At 37.1% G+C, this 21929-nt stretch overlaps 1 protein-coding gene across 3 annotated transcripts in view; it reads right to left on the bottom strand.

Annotated features, from left to right (window-relative positions):
- Positions 1 to 21929, bottom strand: part of tbc1d22a (TBC1 domain family, member 22a) — a 180446-nt gene that overhangs the window by 143210 nt on the left and 15307 nt on the right. For all 3 annotated transcript variants that reach the window (XM_052120295.1, XM_052120297.1, XM_052120296.1), the window contains exon 5: positions 6978 to 7048. In XM_052120295.1, the coding sequence (XP_051976255.1) occupies positions 6978 to 7048 (71 nt within the window). The remainder of the gene's footprint in view (positions 1 to 6977; positions 7049 to 21929) is intronic.

The following is a 21929-nucleotide window of genomic DNA, read 5'->3' as shown; positions in this document are numbered from 1 at the left end:
ATTTGTCATCTAATTCAAAGTGATTTCATAGATTTGTGTAATTTAAGGTATGACGTATTTTCCGAACAGAAAGCAAAATCCAATCACAATGCAAATCTGATCCAGATAAGCAATAATAGATGCATTTTTACAAAAACGAATCAATCAAAACTAAGGACTGTGAGTGTGTGTGACAATCAGAATCAATCATTTTACAATGCAGTGGTATAAGTGTGGATGAACTAATGCAACAGAACTGATCTGGAATTAGAATTCAGGAGATAAAAGAAAGTTTAAGGGTTTCACAGAGTTTGTGGCCACTAAGTGGATATCAGTCAAATTTAAAGTTAGATTTCCTCTTATTACTTGCCACAGCGAGAGAACGAAAGCACAGCAGATGTTCAGGTCCAAAAAAGAAAGTCTCTTGATAAAGTAATTGATTGCACGAAAATCTACATGCACTGAAATCCATTTATCACAGAAGACGCTCCCCCATGTGGCTATTTTTTACTTCCACACGCAGATGAGTTCTGTGACAAGATGTATGTGTGCCAAGCAGAACTCTTCGGTACGGCCCATTAGCATATGTACATGTAATAAAATCAAACAGACTAACTCATAATGATTAACTTTCAGATAATTCAAAGAAAAGCACACAATAGTGTTTCACAGAACTGAATGGGCAGATTATTAACCCCGAGTATAAACCTGATTGAAGACTAACCAGCTAGAAATGACACAAATGTGTTTTCTCTGGAAGTGGATTTTCATTTTGGTTTCAAACATCTATTTCAAAGTCTGCTTAAATACTTTCATGTAAATTCGAACCTCCAAATGAAAATTTCAACATTAGTCAAGTCATTTTAATTGTCTAGCACTTTTATCAATACACACCGTTTCAAGGCAGCTTTCCAGAAAATCATACTGTAGTGTTTGTATACATCTTCATTATTATCTTTTTGTAATAGCTGCTGGGTAAATAAGTGTACTGTACATACACCACATCGGCATCCATTCAGCTCAGGGTCAACTGTTTAGTTATGTAGAGTTTATCTGCAAGTTTAAAGTATGTTCTCAAGACTTAAAGTTGTCACATGTGTTTTAAATACATACATTGCATTTATTGTAATATTCGTTGGCCAAAACAATGGTTTAATATATTCACATCAGGGTCAGTAGTCAGTTCCAATAACAATAAAATTGTATGATTCTCGATGGCAAATCGACAATACAATCACACACAAAAATAAATAATTAAATAAAAAGGTCATACAATATACAAGTAAACATTACTTTAGGGTACATTACTTTTTTTTAAGAATGTCCCTATGAAATCAGTCTTTTGTTTTTTCTCAATTTAAATTTCTTTCTCTCCCCAACTTCTGTTTTCCATTGATGTTTTAAAGTTTAATTCAATTTTATCATCAAAATAGTGTCTAATCAAATTAATTCTTAAAAGTTTCATTAAAAATTTCAACAAATTTTTTTAAGAGAAAAAAGTAAACATTAACAATAATAACACGTTTAGTTTAAAAAATTACACTAACTTTAAGATTGGGAATAAGTATATTGATAATTAACATTATCATCAATATTGGCAACATTAGGCTATTATTAGTGAAGTTCTCCACAATGTCGTTACCAATAGTGTAAGAACTAATAACAACATTGACACAATCTATGTAACCTAATAGTGAAACTACTATGATAACAAACATTATTTCTACAACATTTTTCATTCACAACTTTTCATTCCTGATTCAGTTGTGAACTGTTTTTTTGAATCGGTTTAATGAAACGAACCATACCAACAAACTATATGCTAAGAAAATGTATGATAATGTTTTTATTAATAACTTTGGATTTGGAATTAATGGGGGAAAAAAAGAGAATATTTCGAAATATACAATTTTAACGCATCTCAATATAAAGTGCATATTTCCAGTAAGGACAGGTCACATCACAACACTTTATTTACAGGCCGGGTTCGGACTTCTGTTTAACATCCTGTGTAGACTTCTACCATCAATGGAAACTAGAATTCAGAAAGAACAAACGTGATTTTTTCATCCAACAAACAAAGTGTTATTATTGCTATTAACGGTGACAAAAGACTTAAGACCCCATGCTGTTAAATGAACATAAAATGAAGCTGTTGTTCAGATTTTGTCGCTAAAAAGAGAGAGGCACTGTGGCATTGTTCACAGAAGGTGCAGAGGTCCAGAACAACAGGCCGGTAATAAATGTTTTCCAGCAGCAGGTTTTGGATGAACACATGCGCAAGCTCTGTGTCCAGGCACTGGCTCTGTATCAACACACTCCCACCTGCTCGCAACGGGACGTCATAACTCAAGCACCTCGTATTAGTGCGACTGAAAACACTATTTAATCATCTGCACAGCTTTAGTCTTTTATTTATTAAAGCCCACCTTGTGTGGGTGAGAAACAGACATGTCTTACACTCCAAAACAAGTTACTGCAGAGACTATTTCTAGAATGTTATACTATATATACAGTATATATATATATAAACAAATAAATAAAAAAAACTTTCTTCAACTACTGGTACTTGTATGTCCCAACGGTTGACTATTGTGAAAATTAACAGACTTTAAATATGTTTTATGTTTTACCCCTCCTAAACCCAATCTTAAAGGTTAATATCACTGAACTGGATGCGTTTTATTGCGAGTAATTTCCAGTCAGGCTGTAATTGTGCCTAATTATGCAAAAAAATGTATGGAAATATAATTTAATTTAATTTTGTGAGTATTAAGCATAAATAAAATGTTCCCTTTGAAATTAGCCTAAGCAAGACAAATGAGTCAGCGATTTCATTTCAAAATTGTTAAAAATGTAATTTCCATTATCGTAATTTCCACCACAGAATGCACATAATCTATGACTTTCAGAACAAAATGACAATTGATTTCATACAGATTTCATAAATCACATTAACTAGTAAGAGTGTGAAAAGTATTTTAATAGAGTTTATTTTCTAATGGCCCAAAGGGCCAGAAGTACCAACAGAAACACCCACCTACAACATTTTATTTTGGAACACAACTTACTACACATTTAAAGTACAAGCAGATTGTTTTACAGTTATTGCCATCTCGCCCACAAATAACACAGACAGTAGGGGCTTGTGGGCATAATTGTATCGTGTCTGGGCAGCCTGGCTGAAATAAGACCGGTGAAGATACCAAGTTCACCTCTGTGTCCTGAACACGGTGGCAACACCTCACGTAATGAAGGTGAAGTTATTGTAGAGTTCCCGGCATGTCATTTATAAATATCAGAGATCAGAGGGAGGTGGAAGGTTTTATAGGGTTTCAGGGGTCTCTGAAGAGGCAATCCTTTCAGGAAATGAGAGAGAAAGATGGTAAAAGATTGTAAACTAGTGTTGATTTCCCCAGACATTGCTAATCACTGTGACATGCTGCTTACCTTTCTGAAAACAGCTGCAAAACAAACAGATCTAGGCAATTGCTTGTGTGCTCCAGGTGATTGTTAGGGTGTTGATAGAGTGTTAATAGTTGTTGCTAGGGTGTTGTGGTTGCTGCAGTGTAGTTGCTAGGGTGTTCTGGGAGGTTGCCAGAGCAATTGCAACGGTGTTCTGGATGGTAGCTAGGGTGTTGCCAGGATGATTGCTAGGGTGTTCTGGGTGCTTGTTAGGCAATTGCTTGTGTGTTTCAGGTGGTTGCAAGGGCATCGCTAGAGGGTTGCTATGGTGTTGTAAGTAGCTGTAAGGTTATTGCTAGGGTGTTCTGGCTTGTTGCCAGATCGACTGTAATGGTGTTCTGGATGGTAGCTAAGGTGTTGCCAGGATGACTGCGAGGGTGTTCTGGGTGATTTTTAGGCAATTCCTTGTGTGTTTCAGGTGGTTGTAAGGGCATTGCTAGAGGGTTGCTATGGTGTTGTACGTAGCTGCTAGGTTATTGCTAGGGTGTTCTGGAATGTTGCCAGATCGACTTTAATGGTGTTCTGGATCATAGCTAGGGTGTTGCAAGGGGGATTACTAGAGTGTTCTGGATGATTGATAGGAAATTGCTTGCATGTTTGGGTGGTTGCTGGGTGGCTGCTAGGTAATTGCTAGGGTGTTCTGGGTGGTTGCCAAGGCGATCACAATGGTGTTCTGTGTGATAGCTAAGGAATTGCAAAGGAGATTGCTAGGGTGTTGCTAGAGGATGATAGGTTGTTGTGTGTGGCTGCTAGGTAATTGCTACGGTGTTCTCTGTGGTTGCCTAGTTGATTGCAAGGGTGTTCTGAATGATGGTTAAAGGTGCACTCAGTGATTCCTGAGAAACACTGTTGATATTCGAACTCAACTGCCAAAACATACACACCCCTCCCTTCAGGGCTCCTTTGGAAGCTCTGCCCCCAAATTTATACATGCAAATTCATTCCTTTTACCTCTCCACCGCAGAAAAGCCTCGCCAATGTTAACACATCTCCTAGCCTTCTTTTTAGATTATATCTGTCTGTACTTTTTCTCTTGTGCTGTTTCTCAGCCATTTGACATCCTTGAAGTTTAGACTCAAGTTGGAGTTTAGCTTCACATCTGCCAGATTTGCCGTCGCTCTGCCCCCACCCCCCACCCTGTGCACGTGCAAGAACCACCCCCTATTGCTGATTGGCTGGAGTAGTGTTGTGCGGCTCGGTCTGTTCCACTTTGTCCCATTTACAGAGCCAGGGATGTGTACAAATACTAGATTTTTTTCAGCCCACCCACAGAACGAACAGTTAGCAGACTGAGAGTAGATATTTGCAGAATTTGACAAAAAGTGTATTGGATTAGAATTAATAAGTGCACCTTTAAGGTATTGCTAAGGCAATTTCTAGGGTGTTCTGGATGATAATTAGGCAATGGCTTGTGTGTTCTAGGTGGTTGCTAGGGCATTGCTAGAATGTTTCTAGAGGTTGAGGGGGTGTTGTGGGTGGTTGCTAGATAATTGCAGGGGTGACCTCAATCATTGCCAAGGCAATTGCTAGAGTGTTGCTTAGTTATTGCTATGGTGTTTTGGGAAGCTGCTAGGTAATTACTAGGGTGTTCTGGACAATTGTTAATGATTATAAATGTGCTCTGGATGGTAGATAGGATTTTTTTGCCATGACAATTTCTAGGGTGTTCTGGGTGATTGTTAGGAAATTGCTGGTGTGCTCCAGGTTGTTGCTTGGGTGTTGCTAAAAGTTTGCTAAGGTGTTGTAATTGGCTGCTAAGTAAATGCTAGGGTGTTCTTGATCAGGTTGTAGCTAGACTGTTCTGGGTGGTAACTAGGTGTTTCTTACTGGCTCAAATCAAAGGAGCCCAACTCCAAGTCTCAATGATATTCTGGTCTCTAGATATGGCACGGGTACTTCTTTCATTGCAAAAACTGTACGTCCAGTCACTAAGAAAACGAATAGCACACATCTCCTAAACAAGCCAGACAATTCTAGGCATCATTCATAATGGCCATCGCACAAATCGTATGGGATGTGTTACACATAAAAATGTAATACTTATGGTTAGAGGTTTGGTCAAATTTCTAACTCTACATATGAGCAACAATTTAAGAAAATAATGATGCTTTATCAAATACCAGTAATGAAATCTTTACTTTCTAGCGGGTAACAGACAAAAGAAAAACTATTTTTTTCTTAAGGAAGTCTCGAGATGGGTTTGGTGGCAGTCTAGAGACGTCAGCAGGATGTAAAGCATTGATCACATGTTAGAGCACCCATTCAAACGGCACTGCCGCCCTCCACCGGTCATTACTCTTGTTAAAGGATGAATTCCAGCTGTTCAGAGCTGCTCTGCACTCACTAAAACACAAATACACACACACACCGATTAACTCACATACCACACACCTGAGCCGCAGCTCAATAGTGTGGATCGATGGGGTTTGATTGAGTGGGGCTTCAGTCCAGGGTTCAAGTCAACATGACAGATGAGCTTGCCATAGGCAAATGAAGGTCACACGGGTGAATTGGATGTTTCTCTGTGTGTGTGTGTGTGAGAGAGAGAGACCAAACACTAGCCTAGAAGGGGGTCCAAGTATCAAATCTCTCCCTCTGTTCCATCCTGGTTTCAGACTGGCACTTCATCTATCAGTATGGCATGAGGGCTCAGTGCTGCCCTCCTGTCTGTCAGAGGGCATGAACACGCATAACCCATATCTCGCTTCCAATAGAGCTTGACAGATGTGGTCACCATTAAATGGTCCTTGTATGGAAACAAGGTATGTAAAGATTCTTCAAAAAAAGTTTCCTTTGGTGTTCCACAGACCCCAACAAAATAAAAACAGTAACAACATACGAGTTTGCCACAACATGCGTGTGAATATAAAATGACAGAATTTTCATTTTGGGGGAATTAATTCATTAATCCTTAAGAAAATAGCCTAAATAGCCCTAATGACACTGACACTAATAACATTGTTTTAGCACTGTTGTTAACACAATTAATAGAAGGCCAAAGGCTGTCTAACATTTTTCTTTAGCTTTTTAGTCTCTTTACTAAAGCTTTCCAGTGAAGTATCTCATTAGAAGGGTTATTAATTTCTTATTATGTCCCTTTGTTATATTTTGATACCATTTTCAGTGACCAAAACAAATACAACATCCAATATGGCCAATCAAGGTTGTGTGCAGAAGTTTCTATTTATAATGTCTAGTTTTATACTGTCACAGATAGTAATAATTGCCAATGCACAAAAAGGTCCATCTTCTTTTTTTCTGTTGAACTCACATCTCAAACAAGTGGAGATTTTCTGAAGATACCTCTAGAAGATCCATTCACAGCCACTGAAACTCTTTAATTTAACATTAGTTTTCAGTCTACTGGACCTCTGGGTTTCTAGGCAGTTTAAGTCATTAGCTAAAGCCTAATGACTTATAAATGTGTATTTATGTAGAATGTATTATGTATTCTTTGATTCATCTTTTAATGGATGTGCTATTCTAATGAAGCAGTGTGAGGACAGAGGAGGTGCTGGGATTGTTAAACTTACTGAGAGCAGCTTCCACGTGATGGGCCGAACCTGCCTTGGAATTCCAGACCAGCTTAACTTCCGTAGCTCATCTAAAAGAGACAAATAGAAGAAATATATACAGTATATATATATATATATATATATATATATATATATATATATATATATATATATATATATATATATATATAAATATTAAGGATGTAACAGTTTCAAGGGTTTAAAAATATAACTGGTTTTAAAATGGATGATTATCATTCCGCTGAAATCTTCTCATTGATGACAGAATTTTTTTCAGAACATTTCTAAAATCCAAATCAGTTTAATTAAGACAGAATCGGCAACATTTACACAGCATCAAATAAACTTGCCGAGATAAAATAAATCTTTAAATTGTGCCTTCCTCATGTTACATTTGACTGTTTTAAAGGTGTCGCGAGTGCAGAGCACAAGCAAATTAGAAGTGCGGCACGAGCGGAGCGCAGCATGAGTGCATCATACAGACATGTCCGAACCTGAACCTTTAAAGCAGTTGAAGTCCGCTGTCTGGGGTTACTTTGGGTATGTTGAAGACCCTTGAGACACCATCAATGTTATCGCAAAAAAACACCTCAAACCATAAGCACCCATGAGCACATCCCACGGAATATGCGGAGATGACGTAAGTGGAAATACAGGATAATAAATTAAAGCCTCTGTTTCATAAAAACACCAGATTCAATGTAGTTTTACATGATTTGTAATGATTCTCCACATTCACAGGTTGATGACATCGATCATAATGTGTTGGATGTGGATTAGTCATTTCTCAAGACCTAAAAAACATGCCTGTAATGTGCATATATTTTATGTAACATCAAAAATCAATCCGAATGTGAAATCTGAGATTGGTTTAAAAACATACACAACAGACAAAATGCGCTGTAAAAACAACTGGAGCCTTCTGGTAAAAATTTTTTCATTTTCTCGAAATAAACCTTTCTGAAATCAGCAATGGCTGTTTCTTGTGAGGTTTTTTTTTCTTTTGGGGAGGGGGGGCAAATGAAGATTGAAGCATATGAATAATGGATAGTATTATTCTGACTGTCATGCAGATGCGAGTGACTTACATAAATATGGTCTACTTATTTCCATATTATTAATGATTCCTGATGGCGATCTGCCGAGAAGCCTCAAAGGTGCCGCAACTCTTCTAAATTGACACAAATTTGCTCTCAATGCCAATATTATTTTTGCATAAGAGAGTTTGCTGATTATAAGCTGATATGAGAGTTTATGTCCTAAAAGTGTTTAAAAGGAAGGGAAATTAGACCAGCAAAGTTGTAAAACCTTCCACCCAAATTACTTATTAAAGCTAAACTACACAAATAAGCAGAAAATGGTCGATTAACAGAAGTAGAGTTTGTGTGAAAAAAATCAAATGCTGCAAAAGTTCAGATATGACCCTTTAAAATAAGTTAAGAAAGTGATTTACTTTCTATATGAATGCAGAAATGGTTTAAGAAGTCCAAAGAGACCTTCTAATCTGTTTTGTCCTTTTTTGAGCTTGTCAGCCTCAGCACCCATTCATTTTTGAGAACAAAAAAAGCAGCATGAACATTTTGCTAAACATCTCCTTTTGCATTTCACAACAGAAGTCATATAGGTTTGAAACAACATGAGGGTGAGTAAATAATGACAAAACATTCATTTTTGGGTGAACACATTTTTAAAGAACATCTCTGCAAAATGTTTGCCTTCACAGTGTTATTTCAATGTTTTTGTTTGTTTGTTTGTTTGTTTGACAGCTGATTGCCAGCCGTGGGTAGAAGAAAGAATAGATTTGTGAAAATTGCATATTTTCAAGGAAATGGGATGCCGTGCTCTATTGAAATACCCAGATGTAATTTATTTGCTCTCACCCACATCATTTTCAGAATGAGAATATCAATCTGGAGGGGTTTAATAAAGACATGGAATCTCATTGATGTTGACTATGGTTAGAAAATGAACTTTGGGCTTATGTTAGTGAAACTGCAATAAGACCAAAAAAAAAACTCATTGTCTTACAATGAAAAATACTTTTAATGCAAATGTTCTTTTACTTAAATCCGTATAAAGGCAGTACAACAAATACTATCCTGATGTATAAATACACTGCAAACCTCATACTATGTTCCTTAAACCTAATAAAACTTCAACTAAACAATGCCTTGCTCTTGAATTATTTAATTAGTTCTCCTTGGATAAAGGGCATTGAAATAGTTGTTATAAGAATTTATAGAGGTTTTAGCTCGTTTGCAGTATAATTTATGTTGTTTTGTTGCAACTAGTTTCGTGGGATGACACCATTAGGGTGATTTGTGTCCCCTTTGGTCAAGGTGGACCCTGTTAACTCATCACAGTTCACCTTGTGCATTTGCAACTGAAGTACAGGTTTAAATGCATTTCAGTGGAGAATTAAGTTCATTTAATGACAGACCTGAAATCAATAATAATGTTCTTTATTTGATTGGTGTTATTGTATTATCTAAAGTTTAGTCAATTCAACTAAAAGTATTAAGTGGACAACAATAAACAACAATATTTAAATAGTAAAAGAGTTCAATCTACTTGCATCTAGTTACGTTAACTTAAATAGTTGAGTTCATTCTACACAATCTCAAACTTAAGTGAACTTAATTACACAAGTTTTGCAGAAGCCATTACTCAATTAAATTGAGAGAACTAGTGTACTCAGTCAATTGAGTAAATTAAACTTTCTAGGGTTTTCAGTGTTCTTCACGATTATAACGTATCATTATACAGTGCTGTGAAAAAGTATTTGTCCCCATCCTGAATTCTTCTGTTTCTGTGTACAGTATATCATATTATAATATATATTATTTTCGCATTACGGTAATGAGCATGTGATTAGGGCGGGTGGGGGTGTTACTTGTCATGAGAAAAATAGCACAATGTCAAAAAAAATGCTAATAGTCCTAAAAACAGCCTTCATTTTCTGTATGCAAAATATAACTTATTTTTCCTGCCTTTTCAATTTGGCCTCAAATATGACCAGGAAAAGGATGTGGGAGATTAACAAAGCTTGCAACCACAGATGCTTTTCAGGAACGACTGTCCGGATGATCACGAAATCATCTGAGGTCACTGTCTCCGAGGGGACAAAGACAGTGGCAATGACAGTATATAAAAAAAAAGAATGTACAGCCAACCTCGCTCCATATCCCCCCGTCGTGAGATTAATGCAACGTGGAGAAAATATAACAGATAGTTTAATTAAGTGCCAGGGCAAAAGATTCATTGACTAATTTTTGTGGCTGACAGCGCAAATGAGAGTTCAAAGGTACGAGCCGAGGAGACACCCTTGAGTGGCTCTGAGTTTAATGAATTGAGCGCTTTCCCTATAAAGTTGCACGTAAAGCAGCACGCACATTAAAGCTAGCCTTTAATGTGTCAGGACAACCTACCTGCCTCATATACTACACAAGCACATGTATCTGCCCAGAGAGAATACACTCTCATGCCCTCTGTAGTAATGCCATTATAGCATTGAATAAGCATAGTGGAAGATTTGCAAAAATGCATTCATTAGTCAGGGAACGGAGTCTTGATGATATACAACTTAATGAAGAATTTGGAATTAACAGGATTTCTGCATGGCTGCTCCCCAAAGCGAGATCCTGTATTTATATGATTCTGTATTTAAAGTTCAACCAAAACATATTATAATATAATCATGTACTCGTGCTAATGAACACTAAAATGTGAACAGGTACTGGGCCTGTCAAACTTTATAATTATTCATATTCACAACAATAGTGAAAACATATCACAAGCCCTTTCAACATTTAATCATGTGCAGGATATTAATTATTATCTACAATTCAGATTTCACTAGTGAAAGACTAATTCTTGATATAATTACATTTGCACTAGTAAAAACAAAAATGTGATATCAAAAAATGACATCATTATCTGCAGAAATACAAATTCATGATTTCAAAAAAATTATTTAAACTAGAAGAAAATATAATTATTGATACTGCTGCAACCAATTATTGATTGGTTCGAGGTGAACGTGTTTTATGTTGTAATCACAGATGTATAAGCTGCAGAGGTGTGGTCACAATTAACTGCTCGACTCGCGTTTTGGGGGGTTTTCCACTGTGGATAGTATCTGGTACCTGGTACATGATACTTTTTTAGTACCTCCTTGGTCGAGGTTCCAAGTGAGCAGAGCTGATACTAAATGTGAAGTCAAAATCCTGCAGATCACTGATTGGTCAGAGAGAATCGTCACTATTCGCATCACTGAATTTGCGACACAGGACATCCTGCTAGTCTTTCAGGAAGTGTTTCAGCTGTTGGCCGCACATGGCTACTACCGGTAAAAGTGGTAGACGTGCAGGCTAAAGTAGGGAAAAGTAAAAAAAAAAAACTTAAAATTGACTACAGAACTATCAAGGACTACAACAGCCGGAGTGGTTCAAACAAAAGAAAGTGGAAGTGGTTTGACCTAATGGATGCTATCTATGGCAATGGGAGGGAGAGCACCCTGGACTCGGCCACGGCGTTATTGGAGTCCACGATGGAGGATGGTACGTTTTCTTACTTTAACTCTATACTCTGCTTGAAAGCTTCACTTTATTTAGTTGACCAGCTTCTAAAACAACCAGGCCAATTTAACTGTTACACTTGTGTAAAATCACCATGCAACAACTGCTTTAGTAGCTAACAGCTAGCAGTCGTGTTGTCGTTTATGGTCAGTAATGTTTGTGTCACGTTTAAGTTGATGTCACGGCAGCAGAAGCGGCGAAACTATGAAGATCAGCCTATAATTCCACCCACGTTGAGGCGGCACTAAACTGCAGTGGAAGCTCAGAAAAGTAAAGCGAGTAAACTCGAGATGAGTCGAACCATAACGTTCAGTGAGCCAAAAGTGAATTGAACTCAAAGTACCTCCTGAGCTGAGATGTGTGAGGTCATTTGCAGCACTCATAGACAATACTGTTCTTGCAAAAACAAAAATTGGAAGACAGAAACAAAGAAAGAGTGAGAACCTTTTACATGTGCGTGTTCCACAAGACTCTACGCCTCCATATCAGCGCGTCATATATGCTCATATAATATAATAAAGTGTTTCTTCAACCACATGTCTTTGTGTCTACAGGCAAATTATTTGTAATATTAATTTGATAATAATAATAGCCTAATAATAATTATTTAATACATGGGAAAACGAGTCAAATATCGTCTTGATATGATCAAAGACATCAGCTATTGGCCAACACTCTGACCATTGTCGATCCCAGAGATCATCGTCTGTCGACACAACCCTAATGTACATTTCTCTCTATAAATGAACAAAATGTTCAGACAGTACACTTGCTGGTTTTTTCGACACATTTAGGAACATTACCTCTTTTGCCAGTGTCGCTGTGGCTCGCTTCGTGTGCGCTTGTAAATTGATATTTTAAAGTTTCATTATTACGGTTTAGTAATTCTCTGTAATGTAGAACAGTGTTAGCAATGTATAACATTCTTTCTCAGACCTGGAACTCAAACCATTCTCTGATGCCCCCCCAAAATATATATATTTAAATAATTAAATTTATATCATAAATGGGTGACTAGTCGCTGACTAATGGCTTAAACTAACGACTGCTATTCAACTAGGAAAATCATTGGTCGGGGGCAGCCCTAAATTCAACTGTTGATATCATGCATATTTTTACAAGTGACTATATCATTACTGATATAAGAATATATAATTGTTAATAGAAAGAAGTGGATTGCTGATATGTGAAATACAATTTCAAATATTAAGAAATGAACAAGACATCTGTAATTGTGCTTTGAACAGGAGAGAATGACAGATCATTATGAAATTCTACTAGTTGTAATTTCATTTTTGATAATAATTACAATGTTGAAATTCCAATTTATGATATAAAGAATATTTATTTCCATGAGAAATCACACTATTTGTTATATCAATATCTCTTGTCATAATCCTGCACATGATTAAATGTCAATTCAGCTTGCCATATCCTATGATTTCAGAAAACTTGGACTTTAGTGCAGGAGTCATATTGATTTCACATATGATTTTCTTTGCTTGACAGACATTGTTGCTAAACTACTGTAATATGTTTTCATTGTTTGGGAAAGAATAGCATGAACACTGCCTAAAAATATCCTTTTGTGTTTTACAGAAGAGTGGGTTTGGAATGAGAGTGAGTAAATTGCACATTTCCATTTGTGGCTGAACCATTCTTTAAATGTTCAATCTCAGGTCTCCAGTAAGAGGAAATGGCTACACTGCAGATCACTGTGTGTTCTTTATAAAGAACATCACCTCTACACACTATACATTATACTGCCTTTACATGTGCATCATTGTGTTCAGCTAGAGGTTGGTCTATTATTGTGTGCTCCACATGCTGCCACACAGTGAATTAAACACAACCTTACTGAATGGACTTACACTGGCAGTGTTAGCTCTATAATCTCTTAAAACACAAAAGCTACAAAATAACATATTCTGCCACTTCAACAGGATTTCTAAAGAATGTCTACACCAGCAACAGTTAATGCGAGTTTTTGAGACACACAGAGAGAGAGAGAGCAAAAAGTGAATGCCAAACACCATTCGTCAGGGACCAGAGCATGTGAGCAAAGAGGAGTGGTGTGACACTCCGCTCAATAACCCGCTCCATGGAGGTGTGCTCCACTCAACCACTCACGGCCCAAGCAGATGCTCCACTCAAGTACCGCTCGCGCTCGCCGGTAAAAAAAACATTAGCTCAAATCCTGCTCCGACATTATATTTCTCTCTAGTATACTTGTGTGGCAGGGCGGAGGGCGGGGCTGGGTGGTGATGCTGCAGACCCGGCCCCTAATCAGGCTAATTAAGCCTCAGAGAGGGATAAAGGCCGACTGAGGATGGCAGTGTGAGAGAGAGAGAGATTTATGAACAGTTGTCTGACACCTGGGTGTGTGTGTTTGTCTTTTGGTTCAGTTTGATATTAAAATATTATTTATATCGGCAAGCCGGTTCTCACCTCCTCCTTTCCATGAATACCTTTACAACTTGGTTCCAAGCACGTACACAGGTGGTAGCTACAGTGGTCCGAGCAACTGCCCCTTTTCCCACATGGGCTGAGGCACCCCTCTGGGTGAAATATAGACTATAGGCCAATATTTATTAAATTATCAAATGATTAGGTAAAGTACACATCTGAAATTATGTGATTGTTTTGTTGTGTTGAAGTATATTAAATCTCGCTGTTTATTTTATAATGGTTTACAACTGCTGTTAGATAATCCGGTCTACCAAACTTTCCTTATCATTTGTAAACAGACAATTATTTCTCTGTTATCACATGTCATTGAACATCTTCTAAATGACCTTTATTTGCGTTAAACAAGTCATCAAACATGCCTCTAAAAGTGATAAAACGTATTTGTGTTTATGCGGAATCGGTGCGCTTTTCAGTTTAAACTGAGCCTGCAAATTAGGCCACACAGATCTGAAAGATCACACATGTTTATTGGATTTGATGCAGGGATTTTTTGTGTTTTCACCAGGATTCAAGGAAACACTAACGTTCTAGTTGGCAGATGCACTGACATGATGGCAAAACAACAAGACACTATACTTATCTATTTATTTATTATCAAATAGTACTGTAGCCTACTTGCTCACCTTTTGCTGCACTACCATGTTTGCGTAGCACATCCTCGTGCTCTCTGGCAATGGGACACGTACAATTCCAAAAGTAATATTAGCTAATTCTCACGGTCTATCCACACTCCCTTTCCTTGTTTTTAACTATGATTTACACTTTGCTTATATTTAGGTTATAAGGTTTGCAACTTCACTACAACAATGTTTGAGCTCCATTACCTCAGGCCGATTGCTCATTTCGCAGATTCTCAAACCAGCATTTCAAGAAGCGCATTCTGGGTTGAGTGAGCGCTGCTGATGGCCTGAGAGAGCGGAGTTGAATCTTCAAAAAGGCAGTCTCAGGGACAGTCGAGAGACACCATGTGAGGTTCAAATGTGTGAACGGCGAGCTCTGCGCACTTTGCATAGTATAAAAGTTTTTATACTTTTTGTGTCATAAACCTGTGAGATTCGATACACCCTGATCCATAACTGTTCTAGGAAATCAATAAGTCAGATAAGAATTCAAAATCCTTGGGCTCTGGAGACATTAAAAGACACTTACGTGCTCAAGCTGATGCCCCGCCCGAGGGCCCGAGCGATCTGGCCAGAGAAGTGAATGAAATTCGTCGAATAGTTGAACGTGTCGGCAATGCTGACGAAGGTCATTGCTGACTTGGAGGATCTTGCTGCAATACGTCATTCGATCACAGCCATGGAGACAAAATTTACTGACGTAGTTACAAGAGAGGCAGTTGTTGAGAAACGGATCGATTATCTGAGTCATCGGAGAGGGAATTAGCTGCTAATCCGCTAGTGACCAAGGTGGATTTGGAGCACGTCTGGGAGAAGCTGGAGGATATGGAAAATCGTAAGCAGCGGAATAACGTCCGAATTTTTGGAATTCCTGAGGAAGCAGAGGGTCAGAATATGAGGGAATTCCTGGAAGACCGCTTTCCGAATCTGCTTGGCATAACTGGCAACAAGCAGGAAATTGAGCAAGCTTACAGTGTCCCGGCTTGGCGATCCATTGAGGGAGACAGGACCCGATCAATTCTGGCCAAATTCTGGTCAAACTTTATTTGTTGTGTTGTTCAGTCATATAACAGATTATACAAAGCTCAGCAGCCATTTTCAGTTCAGCAGAATAAAGAACACACTTTCTTTTGTTTTCATGCATCTTGACATTCATCTCTTTCCATCTGTTGTGTAACGCCCTGGATAACTTTGCTTGTAAGTTTTATTGTTTATAATTGCAATTTTAGATACTTTTGTGTTTGTATCTAGTTGATTTCTCTATTTTGAAACCTAGCATGGCAATGTGCTCAATGCAATTAGATTCAGAGAACAGCCATGTCTCATTAAATTAGTTCCTGTAATTTATCGATGGTACCATGTGTTATGGTTATATACATCCAAGTAACCATTTATGTATTTTACTTTCAGTTTTACATGGAAGTGTGTAACAAGGAGATTGGGAGAAATTACATGATTGCACTCAAGAAATTCAAGTAAAAGTGAAAAATGTACTTCCTCATCTGAGTAGTCATTAAAGCCTCTTCATCACCTTCAACAGTGTTTACAATACGTAAATGCATGCGCAAGGTATACGCATGCAGAGGACAGAATAGCCTGTATATATAAAAACATACAGTATAAATACACAGTATACCAACAGTTGTTGGTACATACAGTAAACCTGTAAAAATATATATATATGACAGAACAGCACAAAAAGTGGATGTAATCTTGGCTTACAATGCCTAAAAATGCTGTCTTGGTAGCAGCTCACTAGGGGTTGTACCAGATATAATGCCAGTCTCCTAAGTGTAAAACATCTCTATTGAAAGCTATAAAACTTTAGTTTTTGCTCTAAAACTCATAAAGTAGATTCATGAATGGGGCGGTTCACTCGTATAAAGGACACAGTAACACACTGCGGACCCATAAAGTAATGCAGTGCTTGTAAAGAGACACTTCACTGTATTAACGCAGGCTGTTGAGGGATGATATGTAGTTCAGGTGTCTGGGGAAAGTACTGTACAACCCTGACACTTCCTCCGAGACCGCAGAATAACTGCACAGCTGCATTTCATTGATTGCATTATAAATTTTCTTCCTCTTTCATATGAATTGCGTCATGAGCCAGATACAACACCCAAAAGCCAGGTGACAAGTTTCTGGACAGAAATAAAGTTTGAAAAAAGTTTGTAGAAGTGCAAACTTTGGCTTCGGTGCAGTTTTTAAGCCTGTATCCATTTTAAAAGTTGGGTGTTAAGATGATCCAACATAAACTTTGAGTTAGCCACTGTAAAATGACTATGAATCAAGGAATTTTGGACTGGAAGACAAACTAGACACAACTTGCCATAAGTTCTATTAAGTTCTGGCCAGTATGACATTATAACATTGCACGGAGAACAATGTGTCAATCTGTAGAGATACAGCTATGGAGTTTTTCCTGGGGAACATCTGCTACACGATTTTAAAAAACAGTAGCAGAAAACTACACTTACTGAGCACTTTAATAGGAACACCTGTACACCTACTTAGTCATGCGATTATTTAATTAGCCAATCGAGTGGCAGCAGTGCAGTGCATAAAATCATTCAGATACGGGTCAGGAGCTTTAGTTAATATTCACATCAACCATCAGAATGGGGAAAAAATGTATCTCAGTGATTTTGACCGTGGCATGATTGTTGGTATAAGACGGGATGGTTTAAGTATTTCTGAAACTGCTGATCTCCTGGGACATTCACACACAACATTCACCTTGCTGATGACAGAGGTCAATGGAGATTGGCCAAACTGGTTTGAGCTGAAAGAAAGGCTACGCAAACTCAGATAACCGCTCTGTACAATTGTAGTGAGCAGAACAGCATCTCAGAATGCTCAATACGTCGAACCTTGAGGCAGATTGGCTACAACAGCAGAAGACCACATCGGGTTCCACTTCTGTCAGCCAAGAACAGAAGCTGAGGCTGTAGTCGGCATAGGCTCACCACAACTGGACAGTAAAGACTGGAAAAGCATAGCCTGGTCTGATGAATCTCGATTTCTGCTGAGGCACATAGATGCTAGGGTCAGAATTTGGTGCCAACAGCATGAATCCATGGATCTGAATCTACCTTGTGTCAATAGTCCAGGCTGGTGGTGGTGGTGTGGGGAATGTTTTCTTGGCACTTTTTGGGCATGTTAATACAAATCAATGAATCAAACATCACTTGAATGCCACAGCCTATTTGAGTATTGTTGCTGACAATGTCAGGGGTGGGAAATTTTTTTTTTTCTTTACAAGGTTTACAAGAAGAATATAATTTAATGTGTGAAACGGTTACAAAAAAAGTTATATTATTGTAATAAAGCACAATCAAATAGTGCTATTTTTTAGAATTTTTATAATATTTTCTTGTTTATAAGAAATATGAATACAAAATATACAGTATATCTTACATAGGCTGCTTTTAAAGGTGCGCATCTCATGAGAGTAGGTAAGGACACAGGTTTTAAAGACACTGCAAATTGCTTGTCCTATGTACAGTGCTGAGCGGATCAGAACCGACTAGCTAGCCAAACGAAAGCAACAACTATGGCAAAGCATCAGGGAGAAGAGAAAAACATAATTGATGAAAAGAAAACTAGGATTTATTTGTTGCATTTTATTTATTATTATATTTGGATTATGATTATTAGTATTTATTTGTATTGAATTTAGTTTTATTGAGGCAATGGACGAAGTGTGAATTGAGCGTGTGATTTGTTGTGAAAGACTAGCAAATGAAACTTGAATGAATAGACTGGGCGCGCGATTGAGTGCTCCAGGGTTTGAGAGCTAACGGACAAGCACAAGATATTATCCATGTCTTTTTAACATGTACAGATTGGTTGACTACAAGATATTTAACACATTTCAGTAAGTGGTGCTGTACTCTTTCAATATAACCTCTGATATTCATTTATGTTTTTTCATGCTATGTTGGAGAGCGAGAGCGTTGTGCCGCTCCATATGAATGTGCAGCTGCCGCGATCTGTCACACAAAGCATTAAAGGGCATCAAAACCATATTTATTGTATAAATTGACATAATTTGAAGGCTGAGACTAAAATGGAGTTCCTCCAAAACACTTTTTTTGGTTAAAATATTGTCACATTTGTGGATAGGTATCTAAAGGGAAAATAATATATTTTTTATATATATAATATCATATGCAATTTACATGCAATTTGGAACAAAGAAGGTGTTTGTGTTCTTTGAAATTGACAGGTCCCCCCAACAAAATTCAGTATAATTGGCGATGCAGTTCTGATATTCAACACACTCTGATGACATCATCATAGGATTATCGCTTGACATGTTGCTTTTTCCTACAACTTAATGCTTTTACTTCATATCGTACTGGAGAGCCATCAGAGCACCAAACACCCTCAGATGGTGGGTAAACCCAGGAAGATCTCCTTTGGGGAAACCTGTACTATCAAAATAGACCTAAGAACTTCAGGGATCATTTGACTAGACCTCACAACAAATATCATAAATATGCATATACCATATTAGGTGAAAATCCCATCCCAAAATAGAAAAGTTCTTAAATCATTAGTTCTACATTTCTAAGTTTTATAGATTAAGCAAAATGAACACATCTGTGCATTAGTGATTTCTCCTCTGGTACATTGAAATTCACATTAACAGATTATATTTTGCTCCTGTTACAAGGAAAATCTATTGTTGTGAATTGGTGCATATTACTAATTGTTTTCATTGAGCCTGTGTTAATTGTGAGTTACTTCAAAGGAGAGGGGGAGGTGTTCAAAGGAGAGGGGGTTGTTCGGGATTTTGAATGTTAAATAGGTTGGGAACCACTGTTCTAATGGCTACTTCCAGCATGATTATGCACCAGTTCTCAAAACAAGGGAATCTCAAACTGGTTTCATGAACATGACAATGAGTTCACTGTTCTTCAGTGGCCTTCCCATTCAGCAGATCTGAATGCAATAGAACACATTAGGGATGTGGTAGAACGGGAGATTCACAGCATGAATGTGCAGCTGACAAATATGCTGAAATTGCGTGATGCAAAACATGGACCAGAATCTCAAAGTAATGTTTCCAACATCTTGTGGAATCCATGCCATGAAGGATTGAAGCTGTTTTGAGAGCAAAGGGAGACCCTACCCAGTATTAATATAGTGTTCCTAATAAAGTGCTTGGTAAGTGTAAATCCTACATGGCAAAATGTGTCGCAGAATCCCATTACAACTCCGACATTGAAATAAAATTCAATTTTTTTTAAAGCTTGACAACCCTTGGTCAATTTTAGATTTTATTGTGTAAAAAAATAACAACAAAGATACTTAAAAATATCTATTCTTTTGTGTTCCACAGAAGAAAGTCATACAGTTTTGGAACAACATAAGGGTGAGTGAATGAACTATTCCACCAACATGCCATCAAATACTGCCTCTATTATTAATATTCTCGACACAGTTTTATGAAAACAAATGCATATTCTCTTTTTCTCTGGAGGCTTTCTATGAGGCTGAATAGTTCAGGTTTTGTTAGTCTGGATTCACACACAGGCAGATATGAAAACATGTCTCTTTCCAGGAATGCTCTTCTCAGTGCATCATTGTCAACATGACGTTCTTTAATTCCTTACAGGAGCTAAAGTATTTATGTGTCGCATATCCCTTAATGTGCCTCTGAATGGAGTGAAAATGATTCAGACTGCACTCACGGCTTTGATGTTGTATATTAACCGTGGTGAGACTGGCACGAGAGCGCCACAGCTCCCCCATCTGAGACAGACAAAGAGGGCAGAGAAACGGTAGAATGGAAGTAGAGAAGGGTAAGACGGTAGGTGATGCATCGTCATGGCAACAGCAGACAGCATCAGGGAGTAATTTCTTCCTGTGATTGTGGCAGATTTTTATTTCTCACAAAGTTGAAAACTGACCTTTTGACCTTCTGAACACACCATTCTTCTTAAAAACACATCCATCAGTGAGCCGTGAGCAATGAGCATCACATACAGCCACTGAGAAAACAGTTTTTAAACAAGAGCTTCTGAAGGGTGAGAATAACATCTTGTTCTTTAGCGTACGTCGTATATTACAAATTGCATTTGTGTCTGTTTGGTTTTTCATATTTTCAGAAAGTCTTTGGTACAACGTTTTAAGAAACAGAAATAATTTATCATACTATTACTGTTCCAGTCCTCGAATCTTATTGACCAAGTGCTGTTGCAAGAGTGCTGATATTCAGTATAACAGCACTAGGACACCATTTATTCCACTCGTCTGAGTTCACGGTGTTCATGACATGACCTCTACTAAGAGGCGGGCGGGTTTTCAGAATCAATTTTGCCAGATATTCAAAACAACAATTCCATTTCGTTTTTTTGCACCAAAAACACAATTAAGTTTCCCCTGATCATTTTTCTCTGTTTCTCTGACAATTATAATTAAACAGGGTTTTTTTTTTTTTTTTGCTACTGTATCACTGTAAAAAATCATACTAATTTAAAACAGAAACTTTCTCATATGTCAACTGTGTTACCTAAACTTATATGCTGAAAAATTCAGTTAAGACGATGCACGTAAATACTATAAAAATTATATTAGCAGTAAAATGTCAAATGCATCGTATTTGATTAAATGAATTTCAATTAATGAAGAAAGTTTTCATTTTGATTGATTATCACTGTACAAACTGAATGTAAAAATATAAATATGCTACAGTAAAAATCTTTTAATTGGTTAACCAAGTTGACATACAGCAAAAAAAAAAAAAAAAAAACATTCTATTAGATTTAACAATACATGTACATTTTCTGTAAAATCTTGTAAAAACTAAATGTTTCAAGTCATAATATAAATTACCATATAATTATGTAAAATGTATAATATATTTTTAAAAGACAGAATACAAATTTTAATAAAAAACTAAGGTAAATTAAAAAAGCATTGTTATATACGTAAAAATAATTTTACAAAACAATTAGTTTAATTTTAAAGGAATATTTTGGGTTCAATACAAGTTAACCTCTTACAACAGCATTTGTGGCATTATATTAATTACCGCAAAAAATTATTCTGACTTGTGCCTCGTTTATTTAAGAAAAATAAATAAAAAATAAATCCCAATAACAGTTGGATGTGAATTGGGGCCAGTTCATAAACATTGAAGTACACACCATTTCAAAAGTGTAGCCACAAGATATAAACATTATACATGAAAAAATTATTAAAGTGTGATAGATTTGCTTACTAACCTTATCTGGGTAAATTTATATCCTTTTTTGCAATGACGACGCAAC

The sequence above is a fragment of the Xyrauchen texanus genome, chromosome 47 (genome assembly GCF_025860055.1).
Source record: "Xyrauchen texanus isolate HMW12.3.18 chromosome 47, RBS_HiC_50CHRs, whole genome shotgun sequence".
Lineage (NCBI taxonomy): Eukaryota > Metazoa > Chordata > Actinopteri > Cypriniformes > Catostomidae > Xyrauchen > Xyrauchen texanus.
Note: the sequence above shows the minus strand (reverse complement) of the source record. Positions and strands in the feature narration are given on the sequence as shown.